At 37.9% G+C, this 19,890-nt stretch overlaps 1 protein-coding gene across 2 annotated transcripts in view; it reads right to left on the reverse strand.

The window, feature by feature from the left end:
* cuedc1a (CUE domain containing 1a) overlaps positions 1–18,821 on the reverse strand; it is a 28,248-nt gene extending 9,427 nt beyond the window's left edge. For both annotated transcript variants that reach the window (XM_046860335.1, XM_046860334.1), the window contains exons 1-6: positions 18,572–18,821; positions 4,305–4,691; positions 4,001–4,201; positions 2,166–2,296; positions 1,759–1,888; positions 493–691 (exon numbers count right to left, since the gene is read on the reverse strand). In XM_046860335.1, coding sequence (XP_046716291.1) covers positions 493–691; positions 1,759–1,888; positions 2,166–2,296; positions 4,001–4,201; positions 4,305–4,406 — 763 coding nt within the window. In that variant the 5' untranslated portion in view covers positions 4,407–4,691; positions 18,572–18,821. The remainder of the gene's footprint in view (positions 1–492; positions 692–1,758; positions 1,889–2,165; positions 2,297–4,000; positions 4,202–4,304; positions 4,692–18,571) is intronic.
* Positions 18,822–19,890: the final 1,069 nt, after the last annotated feature.

Raw genomic sequence — 19,890 nt, forward strand, 5'->3', positions numbered from 1 at the left:
GAACTTCATCAAGTTTACCAAGTCAACAAGTCAATGACCTGAAGAATATGTAATGGTTCTGTAAAGCTCTGTAATGGTTATTTATAGACGAAACATCAGCTGGAATGTTATCTGTCATGGAATGGCCTGCCCAGTCACTGAATCCTATTGAACAGCTCTGGGATGAACTGGATCACAAGGACAGAAATAAATATCCAACTAGTCAAGAGAACATATGGCAAGTTTTACATGAGGCATGGCAACATATCCAATGAATGTTTAGAGAATCTAACAGTCCAAATTCCAAGAGGATGTAAAGCTGTTATTCGTGCTAAGAATTTTCAGTAAAAACAAAGTTGTAGTCAATGTATGTATGTATGTATGTATGTATGTATGTATGTATGTGTGTGTATGTATGTGTGTGTGTGTGTATGTGTGTGTGTGTGTGTGTGTGTGTGTGTGTATGTGTGTATGTGTATGTGTATGTATGTGTGTGTGTGTGTGTGTCTCCACCTCTTTCAAGAGCGATAAGGAAGTCCCGGTTGCGTTGCAGCTCCCTCATGAACTCCTCGTTCTGCAGGAAAAGGGCGATGCGCTCGTCCTCCAGGTACTGCTTCAGCTTCCAGTCCTGCTCTGAGGCCGAGTACTGCGTCAGAGAGGACACCGAGGACGATGATGACGAGGAAGGCTGGGAAAGGCTACTCTGAGAACGCTGGGAATGGAGATGACAGGAAAAAATAGCAATGACAACAGTGCCTTCAGGATCAATGTGTCATTTCATCAGGAGGCCAAGTCAGAGAAATGACAAGCTGCTGTCCATCAGGGATGATTTAAACACCGTGTAGAGTAGAGGATCTTTCTGTTTTCTTTATTGAAGTGTAAGAGGAACACCACCGCCTTAAGAAAAAATGTTTCTAAGGATTTGTTATAAGAGAATTTGTTTTAAGGCTACTAATAAATTACAGAATGTCTTGGATAAAAGATGAATGTTGTAGGTATTAGATGTTTTAATACATAATTAGTCGAGTATTCTACCGATGATTCAATCGATGAATCGAGTAAATAGATAAGAAGTACATTTATTTATACAAGTGTAAATAGGACACGGTTCTTAAAATGAACAAGTACATTGTTCCTTTTTGAAAAATTAACATTTTCTGTGTATTTTTTAATCTGTGAAACTAAACCCATTTAATGCATTTACTTGCAATATTTCATGCAAATACAAAAACATAATAAAAAAAATCTATTTCATATTTCAAAAAAGTTAAACAGTTAAAAAAGTTTTTTTTATGTTTTGGTTTGAAATGATTAAACATTAACTTTAAAAAAAACCTAATTCCAACTTTTATTCTCGCAACTGAAACTTTACTTCTTGTTAAACATCCAACATTTCTGGTGATAACTACCGATAACTATGTTCTCGGCCTGAAGTTTGAAGCTGTTGGTGTATGAACGAGGCCTCCTCTGCTTCATCTGTCTTGTTCTGTCCAGAATTGCTAGAAAAAGTTGGATTGTGCAGAGCGCTACAGAGTTTAGTGGGTGGTGCATCAGTAATAATGGTCTGTGGGGAAACACAGTGCTCCATGTGTAGTTAAATATAATAAAAAACTATCAAGGCAAATAATTTGCCTGGATGCATTTTTGTATTCGAATTACTCGAGTTACTCGAGGAATCGTTTCAGCCCTAGTTACTACAAATGTAAACTCAACATTTAATATACCAACATTTATCAGTACAATACAATACAATAATCCTACCTAGTACAATAGTCCTACCTGTAGACTGTCGAGCTGCTGGGGAAGGATCCGCAGGAAGTCATCAGGTAGGTTGCCTAGTAATGGAGGATTCCAGTTCCTGTAGCTGCTGGCTTGCTGATGACCGGTTGGAGGATTAGAGGCTTCAAATCTGAAAAAATGTAATAAAATTACAAATAATAAAAAAATCAAGGTCACTCCTTAAAACGTTCTTCCATGCTGCTGTGTTTGTGTTTGTGAGGAATGAGTTTTGGGGTCATTTAAGGGGACGTCGTGTCACATTGACACGTTGTCACGCTTGAGGAGCTGCAGTGGTGTTAGACTGGCAGCAGGTGGAGAAGTGAGCAGCTTCCTGAAGGTGAATGAACAAATGATTCATCCTAAAAGCATGTTCTTGCAGAGGTTTAGTGCAAATGTCCATCTCTAACCTGGGAGGAGGGAACGGTGGCACGTCAGCTGGGTGCTTCCTGTCATAGATGTGCATCTCGTACGAGGGAGGAGAGTAAACAGGTGGGGGTTCTTCATCTGAGCTGTCGGGCTCTAACGTCCTTTCCAAGATCTGCACAAAAGCAAAATGATCAAATTACTTTTACTCTGTTTTTCTTATGATATTATTGTACTATTGCAATGTATGTATTATTGTGATTATAAAAAAATAGTTATTTTGAGCTTCTTTCAGGGTTTAGTGGTAAAGAAACAGGGCTTAAATTCCTAAAAGTTTTTTTTTTTACAAAGAATATTCACTTTTGTAACTTTATAGGTTTCCTACAGAAAGAAAATACATCCAACACTTAAAGAGTAAATGAATAAGGCTAATTGGACATGAAATTATAGTATAGAATGTTTTATTTTTCTTCCTTTTCTGTGTGAAAATATTTTTCTACAGTTATAATGGAGGCTAAAATAAATGATTGATATTTTCCTGAAATAAATTAGTTTGTAATAAATTGTATTTTATTATTATTATTATTATTATTATTATTATTATTATTATTATTATCTGTTCTTTTGATTATTATCAATACTGTTCTTTTTATTGTTAGTATTTTATTTATTTGTAAAATAAAAAGTGTAAATCTTACACAAACCTTTCTTCCCATTTTCAGCCGTAACCTGCTTTAGGGTTAAATAATATTTAAATAATCAAATACAGTAAATAAGAAATTCTAATACAAATAATTAGTGCATACAAAAAAAAATACAAATAAAATAATAATAATAATAATAATAAAAATTATAATAATTATTGTATACAAACTTTTCTGCTGAGTGAGGCCCAATATGGGTGTAATTTTAAGAATACAATTTTTATTTTTGTATTTATTTTGCATTCTAGCCACATTGCTATAAACACCAAAATCATGGTGTGACACTGTGACACATAGTTTTGTGCAATTCTAGGAAAATAAACAACCCTTTTAAACCAATCAACACTTTATTGGGTCTTGTTGTGTATTTTTGCATTGCAATGAACTCTGTTGTCTGTTTTCAATAACACACATTAACACACTAACATCTGAGGTAAACTGCTTTTTCGAGTGCATCAGCAGCTTTGGTGTGATCTCAGGGCAAAGCCGTCCAAAAAAGTATTTATAATTGATAAAGACATAACAAATCTTTAATCGAAATAAACTCCCACATCTATTTAATCATCCATGCATTTTCATTCAGGCCAAACCAAATCAAACTGGTCGGAATTCTATTTTATTCTATCGGAGCTGCTCTTGAGGATTTGTCTGCTCCAGTTGATGTTTAAAGAGATCAGGAAGGGCACGGATCTTGTCTTGAGCCTTTAAAGCTCTGTGTGTGCTGTTCAGGACCTTGGCAAGCAAACTGGGTCAAGCAGTTCTCTCAGACACACACATACTTACACAAACACACACACACAGTCCTGCCCCAGGCATCAGGGCTGGTAGTTATTCAGGGCAGAGGCTTCACAGCTGCATACTGAAGACGCAGAAGAAAAATGCTCCTGGGTGCTGTGTGTCCGTTCCTTTTTTAACTGAAATATTCTCACTTAAAGTATCAGGAGTGCATCTGATTTAATCAGGAATGGGCAGTAAGTTATTTCTCCACTTAATAAACACTTTAGTCAATGTTTTTGCGAGAATGAATTGGAGTACCATCTTTAAACCATGAAGCAAAGGTGTACTAACTTTTTCTCAGTCATCTACAGCCAATCTTTACCTGCTGTTCTGTAATTAATCTACATGGAGTAGCTCCCAATCTTTTTGTGTGAGACACATCATGGTGGTCTACTTACCTCTGGGGGAATACTGTCCTCCGAGTCTGAGCTGTCATCCGAGCCTTGTCCATCCAAGCTCATCTGCAGAAGCTGGTCAATGGTGGAGTCCACAGCGCCATTATTGGCCCGCAGGACACACTCGATCACCTCGTGGTCCATGCTCGGAAACATAGTCTTGAAATCGTCCATGGCCTGGTTAAACTCCAGCCGTCGGATGTGCTACAGCGAAATAAATATTGTAACATGTCATGTGCCTTCGGTTCTTTTCAGAAAAGTAAATGATTAAATGAGAAACACCAGGGAGTAGGAGACTCATAAGCACCTTTCGAGAAGTCTTGCTGTTATTGAGCTCGGAGCCTCCATTAGCCCTCGAGCTGTGACTGCCATTGCTGCTGGCACTGCGCCGAAACAGGCTGGTCATCATCTATGGCTGTGAAGCTGTGCTTTTGGAGTTTTGGCCACTCTCCCAATGACCTCACCACTCTGTAGCTGTGCCCACCCCTGACCACACCTCCGTTATCCTGACATGGCACTTGTAATGTGAGAAAGCAGGACATTGGGAGACAGCATGGACCGCTTTTGGGTCTGAAGCTCCGGGAGATCCAGCAGCATCCAAACACTGTTAATGTGCAATAGTTGAAGAAGCCCTTCTTTAGACTTGAGTCAAGGGGTTTAAACTGTGGAGACAATTTAGGAGGAACCCGAAGATCTGCAACACAACAGAACAATTTATTCTTACGTACCAAAAATTCTATTTCCACATATTTTCATAAAAATTGTACAAATTTTTTTTACACCACAACCTTTTCACACAACATATTAATTATTCATTTCCTATAGCAGCATACCTCCATGTGTTTTCATTAATGCCTCTCATTTCAGTAGAATTGCTCCAAACAAGTAATTTAATGTGCCTCAGTCACCTCATAAACAGAACTATTGACTTGAAAATATTCTTGAAATGTTTTAAGAATTTTTCTTGATGCAGAGTAGACACAGTTGCATAAATACCATTCTATGAGACTCCGGTCCACATTTAAATGCTGTGACAGATTGAGGTCAAATGAATAGTCCCACAAACACAGAAGCTCCAATGAAATTAAACCGGTTTTTCATTGACTATGTTGATCAGGATGGACCATGTATGTAACTGTACCGAATATCGTACTGTGACGTTCTGTCACGTTTTGCAGCACAATCTCATAACAAAAATAAATCTGGATTCATGGCTTGCCAGCAGAGGGGGGAACTGATGTAGGAAGTAGACAAGTATGGGCACACAGTACATGTGACACACACACCAGACACACTGAGCAGTGTGATGCATTGCGCAGGAAGTGGACCTTCTTTGGCGCAATCTCTGTCTGTCCTGATTACGCCATTTCACCGTTTCCAATCTTCCCACAAGCCTATGACTCCGGGGCATCCCTGTTTCCTGTTTCCATGGCAACATACGTATTTCTGAGTGCGAAAGATGCGTGGGTTGCATGTACGAGGAGGAAGAGAAGGAGAAGGAAGAGGAAGAAGAGGAGGAAGAGGTGCTCTCTGCCAACTACACAGTGATGGTAAAAGCAGGGACCTCTGTATCTTTTGATTGGAACGCAGATGCTGGATATAATGCATTCCTTCTGATGTAATTCACTGATCAGTCCAGATCTCACACAGTCAGAACTGCTTCACTCAAAAAAACTAAACAAAAGTGACAGATTTTTTTTTTTCCCCATGCTAAGATGATTAAAATCTACTGCTTTACTTTGGATTTGAGTTGCATCTTGTACACATGATCATGCCTCAATGTCATACTGAATTTGTAGCAAATTACATTATTATGAAGAGAGGAACAGAAAACTTGCTGACTTGAAACTCACTTATTTTTAACTAATTGACTTTAGTCAGGAAACATCTTAAAATTTGTGTCTATACAATATAATTTCCAAATTAAAGAAGTTATTTATCGTTCTCAAGGTATATTTAGTTTATTAGGTATTTAAATAGGACCCATAGGAACACATGTGCTGGCAAATCTTAACGCAACTTTGAAGTTCATTAAAATAATCTATAAAAACCTGGTCGACTTGGAAAAACGGGAAAAAAAAAAATCGCTATTTTTTTAACCTTCCTTCTTCTTTTGGCTGCTCCCTTTAAGGGTCGCCACAGCGGATTATCCGTCTTCATACACCCCTGTCCTCTACATCTGCCTCTTTTAAACCAACTACCTGCATGTCTTCACCCACTACATCCATAAACCTCTTAAAAAAAAATCTTAAAAAATATGAGAATGTTCATATTACCAGCAAATTCGTGACACTTAAAGAACACTGTCGAAACTATACAGAGCATTTCATACACATGTTATGGATGTAGCTTATGGCAATAACCACTTTAGTTTAATTCTCGTTGTGGTCATTTTTTGCTCACTCATGGGCTTTCTGAGCAGATCAAATTTGGGCCTGGTCTCAGAACAAATCAATAAATTGTTCTCTTTGTGTAATGTTCGGTTAGATGAGTCAAAAAATAACGCATTGAAATAATATTCAGAACTGTAGGCAAGGAGTTAAAACAGCAGAGAACATGACCAAACTAAACAAGGAGAAGAGACAGGACCTCATCCAACATCCTCATCCAATACACTAGCACACAAAGAACATAAGAAAACACTGTTTGCTGTGCTGGAAGTCATGGCATACACCAAAAAAGGAAATTCAAAATTGTTAAAGACAATTAATTGACAAATGTGTACTGAAGAATTCATCATCATTTTTCAGATCAAATGAAGAAAATTAGTGCTTAGGTTTCAATTAAAAGGCAGCAGCTGGAGATGAGGCTGAAAAGCACTGAAGTACCCCTTTAATGAGCTAACTGTAGTAAAGTAGGTGGAACTTTTACAAATGTGCGCACAGGGAGACACCAGAAGCACAACTGGCCTAAAATCACACTCAAGTTTAAATATACTCATAAAGAACAAGTCGTGGAAACATTGTAAAAATAACTAGAACGAGCAAATTTAGCATCGTAATGTGATGAGGTCACCCGACTGTGCAGCAGGTAAAAAAAAACTTTGCTCATGTCTTTCAGCTTTCATGCACTAAAATCTATCATTCTAAAGATTAACTCTAGGAAATGTATCAATTTGTCTCCTTTAGCTGCAAAATAGCAATATCTATCTGCTAAAAACTAGCAGGTGTTCTTGTTGGATAGACGGATAGACCAGGCATCAGAAACTAGGAGTAAAACAGAATGTCTTTTATTGTCTCAACATACACACACAAAAGCAAATGGTAAACTTAACTGAATGCCTTCTTAGAAGCATAGCCAGGAGCATGGAAACACAGGGAAGCATAGGAGCCTGGAAGCATAGAAGCACAGGGAACCAGAGAGGTAGGAAGTCCAGGTGATCTATGGTCGTAACTGGTAGATCAGATCGTGAGTGCAGGGGGATAGGGACCTTATAAAGGGTACAGGTAAATAGGGAACAGGTGTAGGTGATTAGTAGGAGGAGGACAGGTGTAGCTGATTAGTAGCAGGGAGAGGCTGAGTAAGAGTGCAGGACTCTGGAGCGGAGCGGCGGTGCCAGGTGGCGGTGGCGGTGCCACCCTCAGTGGAACTCCAGAACTGAGCGGCACCCCAGCGAGGAACAATGGTTGGGCAATGCCCCCACTGGGGCTTGGAGACTGGCCGATGTACTCAGTGGGGTTTGGAGCCTGGGGATTAGGTAGGTTGCAGGGACAGCCAAACTGGACCCAGGCTCCTGTCGAACCTCTGAATAGCTTGCGCATAAGGTACTCTGGTGCCCCCAGACGTCTGCAATCCAGTCCGGGGCCTTCCCAGAGCGGTGGAGGCTGTAAAATGATAAACTTAACTAAATGCTTCCTTAGAAGCGTAGCCAGGAGCATGAAGGCATGGAAGCACAGGAAGCATGGAAGCATGGGAGCCGGAAAGCATGGAAGCACAGGGAACCAGAGAGGTAGAAAGTGTCAGGTGATCTATGGTCGTAACTGGTAGATCTGACCGTGGCCTTTAAGGTGTGGCGGATAAATACAACAAAATAAAATGATAGGACCGGCATAAAAACTGGTATTTTCTAAATATAATAATAAATGTGAATCCACTGTGTTGTTTTTTGTTCATTTTGCTAGCTTGGGGGTTTCAATTTAGCGGTAATGTATTATGTGTTACCGGCCAGAACACCCTGTTTAAGAAGGTAGCGGATGGAGGTAAGACATGTGACCGAGGCAAGCATCTTGACATGCATTAAGAGTGAGTCATAAACAGATGAGAATCAGAGAGATTCTGGTAATTTTCTAAAATAAAACATTGTTTAGTATCAGCTAATAAATAAAATGGAAATAATGTAAGTTATGTATTGTTTCTGTGCGGCCCAGTACCAATTGACCCATGGACCGGTGTTGGTCCGCAACCTGGGTGTTGAGGACCACTGATGTACTGTATAACTATACTTCACTTTATAAACCAAAAATTATACCAAAATCGCACACTACATGCACAAAAAAACCTATATAAAAGAAAATTTTTTGCACTTTGCCTGAAGCTGGCCAACACGGTACCCCTGATTTCTGCTTCTTTGCCACTGCGAAGCTTGTCCAGAAGTTCAATCTCTTCTTGAAGAGTCATTGTCTTCCCCCGCTTAGTGCCGTTACCAGAAGCTGTTGATGGTGCAAGTTTTGGGGCCATTTTAATCTACAGTACAGATACTGTATTAATTCACTACAGTAATACAGTAAAGTTTCGCTTAACAAAACATTATATCCGCAATAGTCAGTTATGGTCCATACGAGAACCCCTGATATTACTGATGCGCGATGTCCGATCCGCTATATATCGAGGGATTACTGTATAACAAATACAATAATCAAGAACTAGATATTGCACACTCATCTGAAAAGAAAATTATTTCTGGAGAGATGATCAGCCATTAAAGTACACTCCAGGCTACAGTCCAATCCATAATGAGTAGCCTGCAGTGGCAGCAATGAAAAACTATTTTCATTCGGTTCAGGAGCTGCTGTAGTTAATAGAAAAAGAAACCATTACTGGAGAGATTCACAGCAGAGTTTTACAGCCTTGATTCCATCGCTTGGGTCAAAACACAACATGATCGTTGGCTTATGAAGCTTAACTGTTTGAATATGTAAAATAAGTATCTTAGCTACACCTTGAGTCCTAGATGACTCTACCTAACCACTTGTTTTTGATTCCCTGTCCAGTGAGAAATTTACACTTGATGACACAGCCGTGAAGTGTCTCATGTCTCATTTAAGTTAAAAAAAGTGTATCTCTATGGACACTTTAGTGAAGTCAACACTAATGCAGACCCAAAACCTTTTTGGTATCATAACAGATTGGAGTAATGGTGGCTGAACCAAGGCCAAAAGTGATAGAGAAGAAAATAGTTCAATAATTTAACAACATTAAAATAAAACCAAATCCACCCTGAATGGCCCGTAGCTCAACACCCTCATCACCGGTTTCCTCCCCTCATCTACATGGTATTGCTCTTTGGAGTCAGCTTTTCTGGTCTTCTCTACTTCTATACTGGATTCCTCATTGAAACAACCCTAAGCATCTCCACAAAGTGCAATGTGACAAAAGAAGCTCTTGCTCGTTTATTTTGGGAGCCAACAAGAAAAATCTGACAACTTCAACTTCTCGGTTGTTTGTCACTTTGTATAAGGGTGTCTGCCAAATGTGAATTTAAATGTAAATGTATGGTTGACATTGCCAAAAACACCGCTGTATCCATTTGACAATGTCAATTCTTGTATTGTCAGCAGAACAATCAATCTTTAAGCTCTCACAAGAATGATGTGATATACCAAGCCACAAATTGACACTCGAATCCCTATACCATTCACAGTATAAACATATTTGAAACTCATTTATACTTATTTCAGTTTGTTTTACAATACTTTTGTGGAAAGTTTGTATTGTCAGCTATTGCTAAATGGAGTACTGAAGAGTTTTGCTTTCAGTTCTTTTGATTGAAGATCGCTTTAAACAAACCCTAACTCTAAGGCTAACCCTGCTGTTTTGTCTAAAGCTGCATTTTTACCATTACGTGATGATTACTAGTGAACCTATTGTGAGTTACAACCAATTTCACAGCTCAGTCTTCCAGTAATGTTTTACCATAATGTTTCTGACTGTAACAATGTAGCAACATTGCTTTTCAAGCTATTTCAAGCATTTACACATTCATTCACCCACACTGGCCCTTATTTAAAAATCATTAAGCATTACTGGTGCCAGGGAAGCTTGTAGCACCGCCTGCCATACACAATCAAGCTTCCAAAGAGGTCATGCTGCTTTGCTTACTGGGAAATTGTTCAATATCTCTGCGTCAAGGCGGATTTCTAAACCGTTGACGCGACGTGCTGGAATATAGACCGCCAATGAATCTGTAACGTCCTTTTAGAAGTTTAAAGCTGTAGTCCAGGATTAGATCTACTTTAATGGCTTGATTGCTCCCTCGTTGGTTGCAGATTATTGTTCTGATCTGTTTGTAATGAGAGAGAAGGACGGAACAAGAACACTGTGCTGAAGATGATAATGGAGCTGTGGAGATGCACAAAATGCATCCATTACTAACAAGATGACCATGTGACCATTTTTCTGAGATAATAATGCTGAAAGTTCCCTTTTGTTGTTAGCTGGGGAAATGACAACCCAAAGGCTCCACTGTGCCATGAAGATAAATGATTCAACCTTGCTTAAAAATAAAAATAAAAATAAAAAAATATCGAAAAATGAAGCACCTAGTGTTAGAAGCTGCAGAGCAGAAGCTGCCATGATTATGCCACTACCTGTCAGATTTCATGCAGCGCTTCTGTGCAATATTTCAAATGCGACACCCACACATATACTGGAATTGACTTTCACAATTGACAGCAAGCATTATTAACAGAACATCAGTGGCATTCATAACAACCTAAAACCATAAGCCTGGATTTAAACATGCGGTTTTAATGCATATTTTTGTGCCACTCTTCTCATATGTACAGGGTGATGATCTAACGAATGCTTTTCTGCCAGCCTAAATAAATAAAGCCAGCAGAGTTTAATCATTCTCTGTCGTTTAAAAGAGCCTGATTAGTGGCTTGGGTGGTACAAGAGGACAGCAGTGTCCTTGTGAACGAAATGTAACAGAAATGTAACAGGGTTAACACAGTGTGGCAACTCTGTAAAATTATGCACAGATCCCATACAGAAAGCAACTCTATACTAAGGATTTTAAGGAAATATGAATGAGTATATGTGTCTCTGGAATCTAATCTGAAGAAATGTGAGTACACCCCTCACATTTCAGCAACCATTTTATTATGTGTTCAAGGGACGATACTACTGAAATGCAACTTGGATCTTCTCATAGCCTCGGCCATCTTCGTGAAGAGCAACAATTGTAATTTTGAATTCCACAGAGAGGTCTTTGCCACGTTTTCACTGCTCTTATACAAGATACACAAATTTGTATGGTTCTGTCAAGCAGACAAAAACATGATCATGATGAATAGTGGCTTTGCATTTTTAAAGGACATACAGCTGTTATCACTTAGGGTGTACTCAATTTTGTTGCCAGATGTTTAGACAATAATAGCTGTATGTTGGATTAATTTCAGAGGACATCTGTAATGCTATACAAGCTGCACATTGACTACTATAAAATAAATAAATTCTATAGTATTATCCCTTGATAAGATCTACTAAAATGGTCAAATGTGAGGGGTGTACTCACTTTTTGTGAGATACTGTACATACATATACATACATATATGGAAATTTTGTAAGAGGCCATGAAACGTAATCATTTGTTTTGTAAGTGTTTATTTCCAAGGGGCAATTTTTTTTTTAACTGTTTTACAACAAGTAATGAACACTTTGGGCCAAGAGTGCATGAACAAATGGTACCAATTTTATTTTGAAATTTCATAAAGCACATTCCTAATGAAGGCAAATTTTTAACCTTGGATTGAGCAAACATGGATTGTTCTCACTATCAAGGATGAGCAGATTATAGTCAGAGCTATATCGAATAAAGGTTAAGAGCGTTCAATCGAGAAGCTGTTTTATTATGATCTGAATACGAGAGTGTTTGTTGTCCCATGCCTGTTGTTTGCAAGCCCAATTTCCTCAATTATGGCTCAGAGTTCGCGTTTCTCGTCCGTGCAAATGTAATCAGAGCCTAACCGCACTGTACATCTCTATGGCAACCCTTCCGTCTGTTAGTCCAGATGCCTGTCTGATGCATGCCGACTCTCAGACTAATTGATTCATTAAGGATTATGAGCCCTCTGCTCAGGGACGGTGCATAAAAGAGGAGGATTTAGGGCAAACTGATTTCAAATGCATACTATTCAGCCAAAAAGCCTGAGGCAGGACTTAATTCATGAAAAGCATGTAAACTAGCACTGCTGCAGGATCTGAATCCATATTTTCAGTCTTTATTAATCCTGTAAAACACTGGGACACTATCTAAGATGGATGGACAGAAATGACAAAATGACCTGTATGATTGAATGATATCACATATACATTTTATATCTTCATATAAATTCAAAATTCATAAAGTAATTTTAGTTGTATTACATTTTAACTAGTCCAAAGCATTTGTGAACAAAGCAAGGATCAGAGTATTAGCACATAATTACAAAATATAAGGCTCAGATTTTCCACAAAAGTAATGTATGGCTTGACTGTGATATCTGACAATTTGACTTTACTTTTTAAAAAGGAAGTGAGATGAGTATAGAGGAAATGGTTGGCACTCTGGATAGGGGGTCTGCTGCAGGCACTGAGGTGAAATGTCCCAGGTGGATGTGGGATGTATACACTGTTTCTGTCAACAGATTGGAAAAATCTAGTCTTTTATCATTTTTTGGAGACACGTGCATGTTTATTTTTTTCAAGTATACATTTTTTACATTTTTTGGCTCTAACAGAAGAGCTTATGTAGGTTGGAGAACAGGAGAGAAGATGTAATCAGACTGCCTCACACCCACAGTCAAACATAGAGGTGGAAGCTTATGGTTTGGCATTGTTTAGTAGCAGGGAAGGTTGGGGGCTTATTCCGGGTGAATGGAATACTAAACCAACATGGCTACCATTCCATAATTCAGTGCCATGCAATTCCATCTGGACTGCAGCTAATTGGAACCACTTCAGTGTACAAGACAATGACCCGCAGCATACGTCCAAGCATTTATTTATTCTAATTGAGAATTTATACTTTTGTTTGGTCAAAGTAAATCTTCTTACAATTAAATGACCTAGTTTATTGCATATACACAATAGAAAAATGTGTGTGGCTCCTAAAACAAACTTTTGACAAGCAAGTTCTAATCAGCAGAGGAACAATAGTGGATTTTGCTTTAGAATTGATATATTTTTTCTTAAGAAATGGCCGCTCACAGGTGCCACTTCCTTTGGCTTAAAGGGGCAAATCTTTCATATAAATCTTTGCACTCGCCAGTGAATGACTGTGCCTGAGCTGGCATTAATCAAACAGTAGGTCTATTAATAATCTATCGTAAACAAAATCCTTTCAGTCTGCAAAAAAAACCAATTATAAAGATTTGACTGTCAGAATCAGATGCCTTTCAAACTGGCAGAGAATTCTCGTGTAAAAGCAAGTCAGTGATCCAACCAACCAGAATGTGGTGGCTGACAGCTTAAATATGAGCTGCATCACCACACAGCCATGAGTGTAGAGCTGAAGAGGTCTCAATTAATTGAGATTCTTCCGGAACATCTTTCATTTAGAAATGCTAATCATTTATCGTCATTTGAACTGAAGCACTTTAAGTTCACAGTTAATAGCAATTTAGAGATTTGAAATATGTTTACAGTGAATAAAGACATGCAGGTGCACTGCGAAGGTGTGTTAAAGCAGATCATAAACCAACTAATTGAATAAATTGTTTTACCTAGGGGTAGCACTGAATCATTGAGGGGTAGCATTGAATCAGTCTGGATAGAAAAGCTAGATATTGTACTACAAATACAACACAATAGAGTACATTTCATAGGTAAAAACACATGTTGTACATCTGCAAACTAGCAATCTTTTATCCAAACTGAGAGACTTTAATCGCTGTTAATATTGTGAGGTTGTTTATGAACATTTTTGTAAGGAGTCTCCAGTGTCAGTGTTTTGAAGGAGCATGAGATAAAGACAAAAGTTTATATTTGACAATAATGAATGAGAATGTTTTTAACTGTTATAATAGTAACTGATAATAGTAAGTGTTGTAAACATTAAAATAACAGTAATAAAATAAAAATAAAGGATACTTGTTGTTCAGTAAAATTGTGTTTTTTCGAACATATATAATTTTGCAATAGTAGTGAAAGCCCTCGTTATTAATACGATTAGACTTAGGGGTCCTTACAATGACTTACAAATTAGAAATATTGGAATTTATATTTACAGGCAAATTTATTCCCTTGACACATAAATATTTAAGAAGCTCCACATTAATATTCATACAATTGTAATTATTGGTAGACTTTATGATGTAAGAACCCTTTAAGTTTTGGAAGGGAAAAGTATCAGATAATGATATAAAAGATAGAAAAGCAAGCCTTCAGGCATTTCAAGAATTCCTCACTTACCTCACATTATTATTTGTTAAAACATAAAAGGGGTTTCAGCTGATACCTTTTGTACAAGTGTGTTCTTCTGAACCACTTAACTATAAAGAGGAATTGAATTTCTCTGCTATTCAAAAGAACTAGACAAGCTAAGTCACTATGTCACTGTAACTCTTTTACTAGAATCACAACAGAAGCAAAATTGCATTTTTTTAATTGGCTGTGTCCTTTTCTGAGATAGATGTGTTTACAAAAAACTCTATTGTGATGCCAAGATTGGGCAAGACAAGAACACTTACATAGCCAGGCACACATTTGAGCCAAAAGCCTGCTGGCCTGAGAGAGGCTAATGTCCTTGTTTCTGACCTGTTTTGGACCAGAGGAAAGATAAGGGAGGAAAAGAGAAGAAGAGGGGGTGAACCAGGACAGGGTGTTCATCCTGTACATTTTTTCCTTCCAAGAAATTTTACCTCCGTCACCAGCTTTGTGCAATTAGCGCTTATTTTCTAAAAGCTCATAATGAGCAGCATGACATGCATAAATAAAGTTTATCTGGGCCACAGAGCACAAGACTACTTTCTACCACAGCAGATATGAAAACGCAGACATGCGCAAAAAGTCTAACCAGTCTATATAATTGTAATAACAATAATAACAAATAATATACCCAAAAGTGGTTATATTGTATATGAGTGTGTATATTTTGTGTATGAGTTCTTCTCAGATTAACAGAAATGTGGCTGGAAAAAAAAGTAGAACACTGACCCAAATATTTTTACCCGCCATGGGGCTATTTTTGTACTGGGTGGTCTAGCGAGCTACCTAGAAAAGCTACCTGGTGTTTCTAATTTTATCTTTGACTATAAAAAAATCATATCCCAAACATCTCTGTCTACACTCCGAACTCTGGAAATGTTGGGACTTTTTTTTTTTTTATTATTTGAATAAAATGAAAACTAAAAGACTTTCAAATCACGAGCCAATATTATATTCACAATAGAACATAGAGAACATAAATATTTAGACTGAGATTTATTATTATTATTATTATTTTTTCAGGTTGTATTTATAAGACTGTGTATAAGATTTTCATTTTAACATGTTCGAGTGATATCTGGAGTCTTAATAGAGCTCTACGCACTAAGGATCTATGTTAAAGGAAAAATACATGTACCAATGCACTCATGCAATTATGCAATCAGACAGTCATGAAGAAGCAGTTTGGTGTATAGAATTGTGGAGATATGGGTCAAGAGCTCAGTTAACAACAAATATCAGAATTCTGAGAAAAGATGAGCTCTGAGGCACGAGATCAAGGAAAAACCTTGAAAAAAACCAACCCATTATCCAATCTATATTCTGTGATTGTTGTTCCTGACACACAGAAGTGGAACCGAATGTGTTCTAATGCTCTTGTTGCCAGTACAGCTCAGGGCCTCATGGTGAGACACTTTTCTGCTCACCATGGATGTATAGAGTGCTTATTTGAGACAGACTAAGTGCTAACTGATTGGGATTGAGTTTGGTTTGATTGGGTGTTTCATTATGTTATATAAATGTTAAATATCATCATTACAAACAAAGGGAGAAAATAACTCTGAATAAATAACTACGTCTGGCATTCAGAACATCACCACAACCAATATTAATGCCATGGTAACCATGCAATCTCTGCATACCTCTGGTAATGCACATTGGGGGTGTTTGCGCTTGTGATCATTGGGACTTCTTTAACAGGAGCAATCCCAGAAAGCTCTTAGCCATGGAGTAAATGATTTATTTATTTTTTTTACATTTAGTTTAACTGGAGAACCAACAGTGTCACAATATTGTGCCAATATCAATAATACAAGTCATGATCTTCACAGGAACCCCTGCAGTAACATTTTGTTAGCCGATTGGAAAATATAAATGTGATCGCATTCCAAACACACAAATTTGTTGCTCATTGTGGTTTCTGGCCATCCATCTCCATCTGTGGCATAGCTTAAACTGCTTACAGATAAGTGTCAGCTCGCCCAATGTGAACTGGGCTGAGGAGGTTCAATTAATCATGTGGGATGAGTGCAGTGAAATCATGCCTTCAGCTCCAATACAGTGTGTGTAAACAATGTAAGAAAACATTCTCATATTCACATATGACTCTATCATGAATCCTGTGTGAAATATCCATATTATAAGCATCTGTTTCTTAAAAAAGAAAGAATAGAATAATTGTTCAAAAGAATATAAAATATAAAATGGGTGAAAATGTCAAGAAATAGACTTCTAAATAGACTTCATCTACAAATTCCTTGTTTATTTCTAATTTTATAATGGGATGTGCTTTAAAACTGTGTATTCAAGGTATCATTCTTTTGATGATAATGATACTGATATTGTAAAGTATCAGCTGATATAAATAAGAATCTGCCATAATATATAAAAAACAACAGCTTAAAAAAAATAAAATACCCAACAAAAGCTTAAACCTTTTCAATTACTTAATCTATATATGGATATATACGTATAAAATGGATATATCAGATCAGATATCCTGGGTATTTTTTTACTTAATAATTTAAGCTAATGCATTTTCAAGATCAGCTTTTTTGATACAAATGATTCAAATGTGCATTAAACATAGTTGTTCTACTGTAATGAATCAAACTCTATATATAAAGAAGTAAAGGAAGTAAAGACTCCATAAAATGTCATATGGCTATAGTGCATATTGTAATTGTGAACATTGTTATACATTAAGGTTTATAGCTCAGATCTCTTGTGCATCACTTTACAGAAAAGTCTCAGAACTCCATGCATCAAATTTCCACTTGCCATGTCTACAAACTTCCATCCATTTTCTATGCTGTTTATCCAGCACAGGGTCACAGGGATGCCTGGAGCATATCGTGGAACAAGGACACACACACACACACACACACACACACACACACACACACTACGCACAATTTGGAAACACTACATATATTTGGACTGGGGAGTTAACTAGAGTACTTTAAGAATCCTGTAAAGTATGAAGAACCAGTAAACTCAGCATAGAAGGGACAGGAGGTGGGATTTGAACCCCTAACCCTGGAGGTGCTAAGCACTAACTGTCCCGTTTAGAAAGTTCTTTAGGTTTTATGTCACGTGACTTTTGTCACATGATCTCTTACATGATTACTCATTAACACAGGTGATGTAACATGGCTATATAAATGATTAGAATGTAACTTCTCATAATTTGTTCCTCAAGAGGATAATTAATGATTAATCAATGGTTAATTAATCATTTCCTGTAGTTCAAAACTTAATTTCAGCTTATAGCATGTGTTTTTGTATCTCAGATTCTCTGCAGTTTCAGAGCCCAGCACTATAAACTGCACCTTCACACCTCTTTCTCAGAATGTGATCACATTTTAGTCACGTGTCCAAAAAAACCCACGATAAAACCTGTGATTTTTGTAACACAATGTTATCCTTGAATGGCTGAGTCTATAAGCCTTTTGAGATCCCTCACACACACATGCACTAAATGACATTTATTGCTTGCAGATAATAATAATAATAAATAATGATAATTTTCAGGTACAGGTAAAGCAACAGTCCTTATTTGAATCCTCAGTGTCAGAAATAGATAAAAAAAAAATTTTTTAAGATTCAAAAACATTTCTATCACTGAAATAAAACGTTCTTCAAACTAAAATACATCTACATGACAATATGAATGATTCACCGTCCTCATTTCCTACAAGGATACAGAATAAGCGATGACATCCTGGTTCAATCCCAAATAGATCTCTTTCTTGGTGGCTCATCTAGTGCACGAGGCAGGGTGGTGAATCCTGTCTTAGAAGTGCACTTTCAAGTGAAGGAAGCAGCCATTTGGGATGTGACCCTTCAGGTTTGATCCACCGGTAAAATTTGCTTTAATCTCATGCAGGAGATTTTAGAGAACATGCAGCACACATGCATCATCAAAAGCACCACAGCTGGACTTACCAGGTAAAGCGCGCGCGACTCCGGTGCGTCATCTTCTACAAAGATGAAGCAGCTCCAAACTGAGGAGAGGAAAGAAAAGACACTGAAAGGATGCTTCGTCTTGCTCGAATACCCTGCTGTGTGTGTGCGTGTGTGTGTGTGTGTGTGTGAGAGTGAGTGTGTCGGAGCGCAGGTTTGGTGAAGACGGAGGAGGAGGAGGAGGAGAAGTATGAGGAGATGCAGCACTCTGCACACTAAGAGCTGGAGAGCATCCTAGCGGATAGAAGCGCTCAGTGCAGCTCAAAGCAGCGCCTGATCCTGTGCTGCGTGTCTCAGTGTTTCATCATGGAGACCCCCAGACATGTGATGACGTGATCATAAGACGAGATTGCATTTGATGCACTCTTGACATGTGAATATTATTAATGTGATGAGAAAAAATTGAATTGAAATTCATGTAACAAATGAAATTTGATCAATGCACACAAAATATACTACTAAAAATAATATCTCTATATATGTCGATCAGGCATATGACATTATAACCTTATGACAGTTGAAGTGAATAACACTGATTGTCTCTTCATCATGGCACATGTTAGTGGTGGGATATATTAGGCAGCAAGTCAAGTTGAATTCTATAGCGTGTCTTACAACAGACATTGTCTCAAAGCAGCTTTACAGGATGTAAGAGTGAAGGTGAACGATGTGTGTTTATCCCTGATGAACAGCCATGGTGACTGTGGCAAGGAAAAACTCCCTTAGATGTTATGGGGAAGAAACCTTGAGAGGAACCAGACTCAAAAGGGGAACCCATCCTCATTTGGGTGACATCTAGAGTGTGATTTTAGTCTTTAAAACAATACAAAACACCAGAGAGTGAGAACTAACATGAACACTGGAGTGTAAGATTGTGAGTAATGTCCTTTCTACAGTCTACTACAATCCTTTGAGGTTGTGGAACCAGGAGCTACTGAGCAACTCATAAAATATCTCAACATTTGTGATCATCACAGATCCAACACCAGCTTCTTCATGCCAAAACCTTTAAACACTCAAGAGAACATTTTTCCTTAAAGTTGTTAGAAGCAGGGAAAACGTGTAAAGGATTTAAGTGAGTTAGACAAGGGCCAAATTGTGATGACTGGATGACTGGGTCAGAGCATCCCCAAACTTGTGGGATGTTTCCTGTCTGCAGTGGTCAGTATCTATCATAAATAGTCAAAGGAAGGAAAAGTGGTGAACCGGTGACAGGGTCATGAGTGGCCAAGGCTCATTGATGCACGTGAGGAGCGAAGGCTGGTCCGTGTCGAAGACAAGCAACAGATGAGCTCCTGTAT

Source organism: Silurus meridionalis, chromosome 11 (genome assembly GCF_014805685.1).
Source record: "Silurus meridionalis isolate SWU-2019-XX chromosome 11, ASM1480568v1, whole genome shotgun sequence".
Taxonomy (NCBI): Eukaryota; Metazoa; Chordata; class Actinopteri; order Siluriformes; family Siluridae; genus Silurus; species Silurus meridionalis.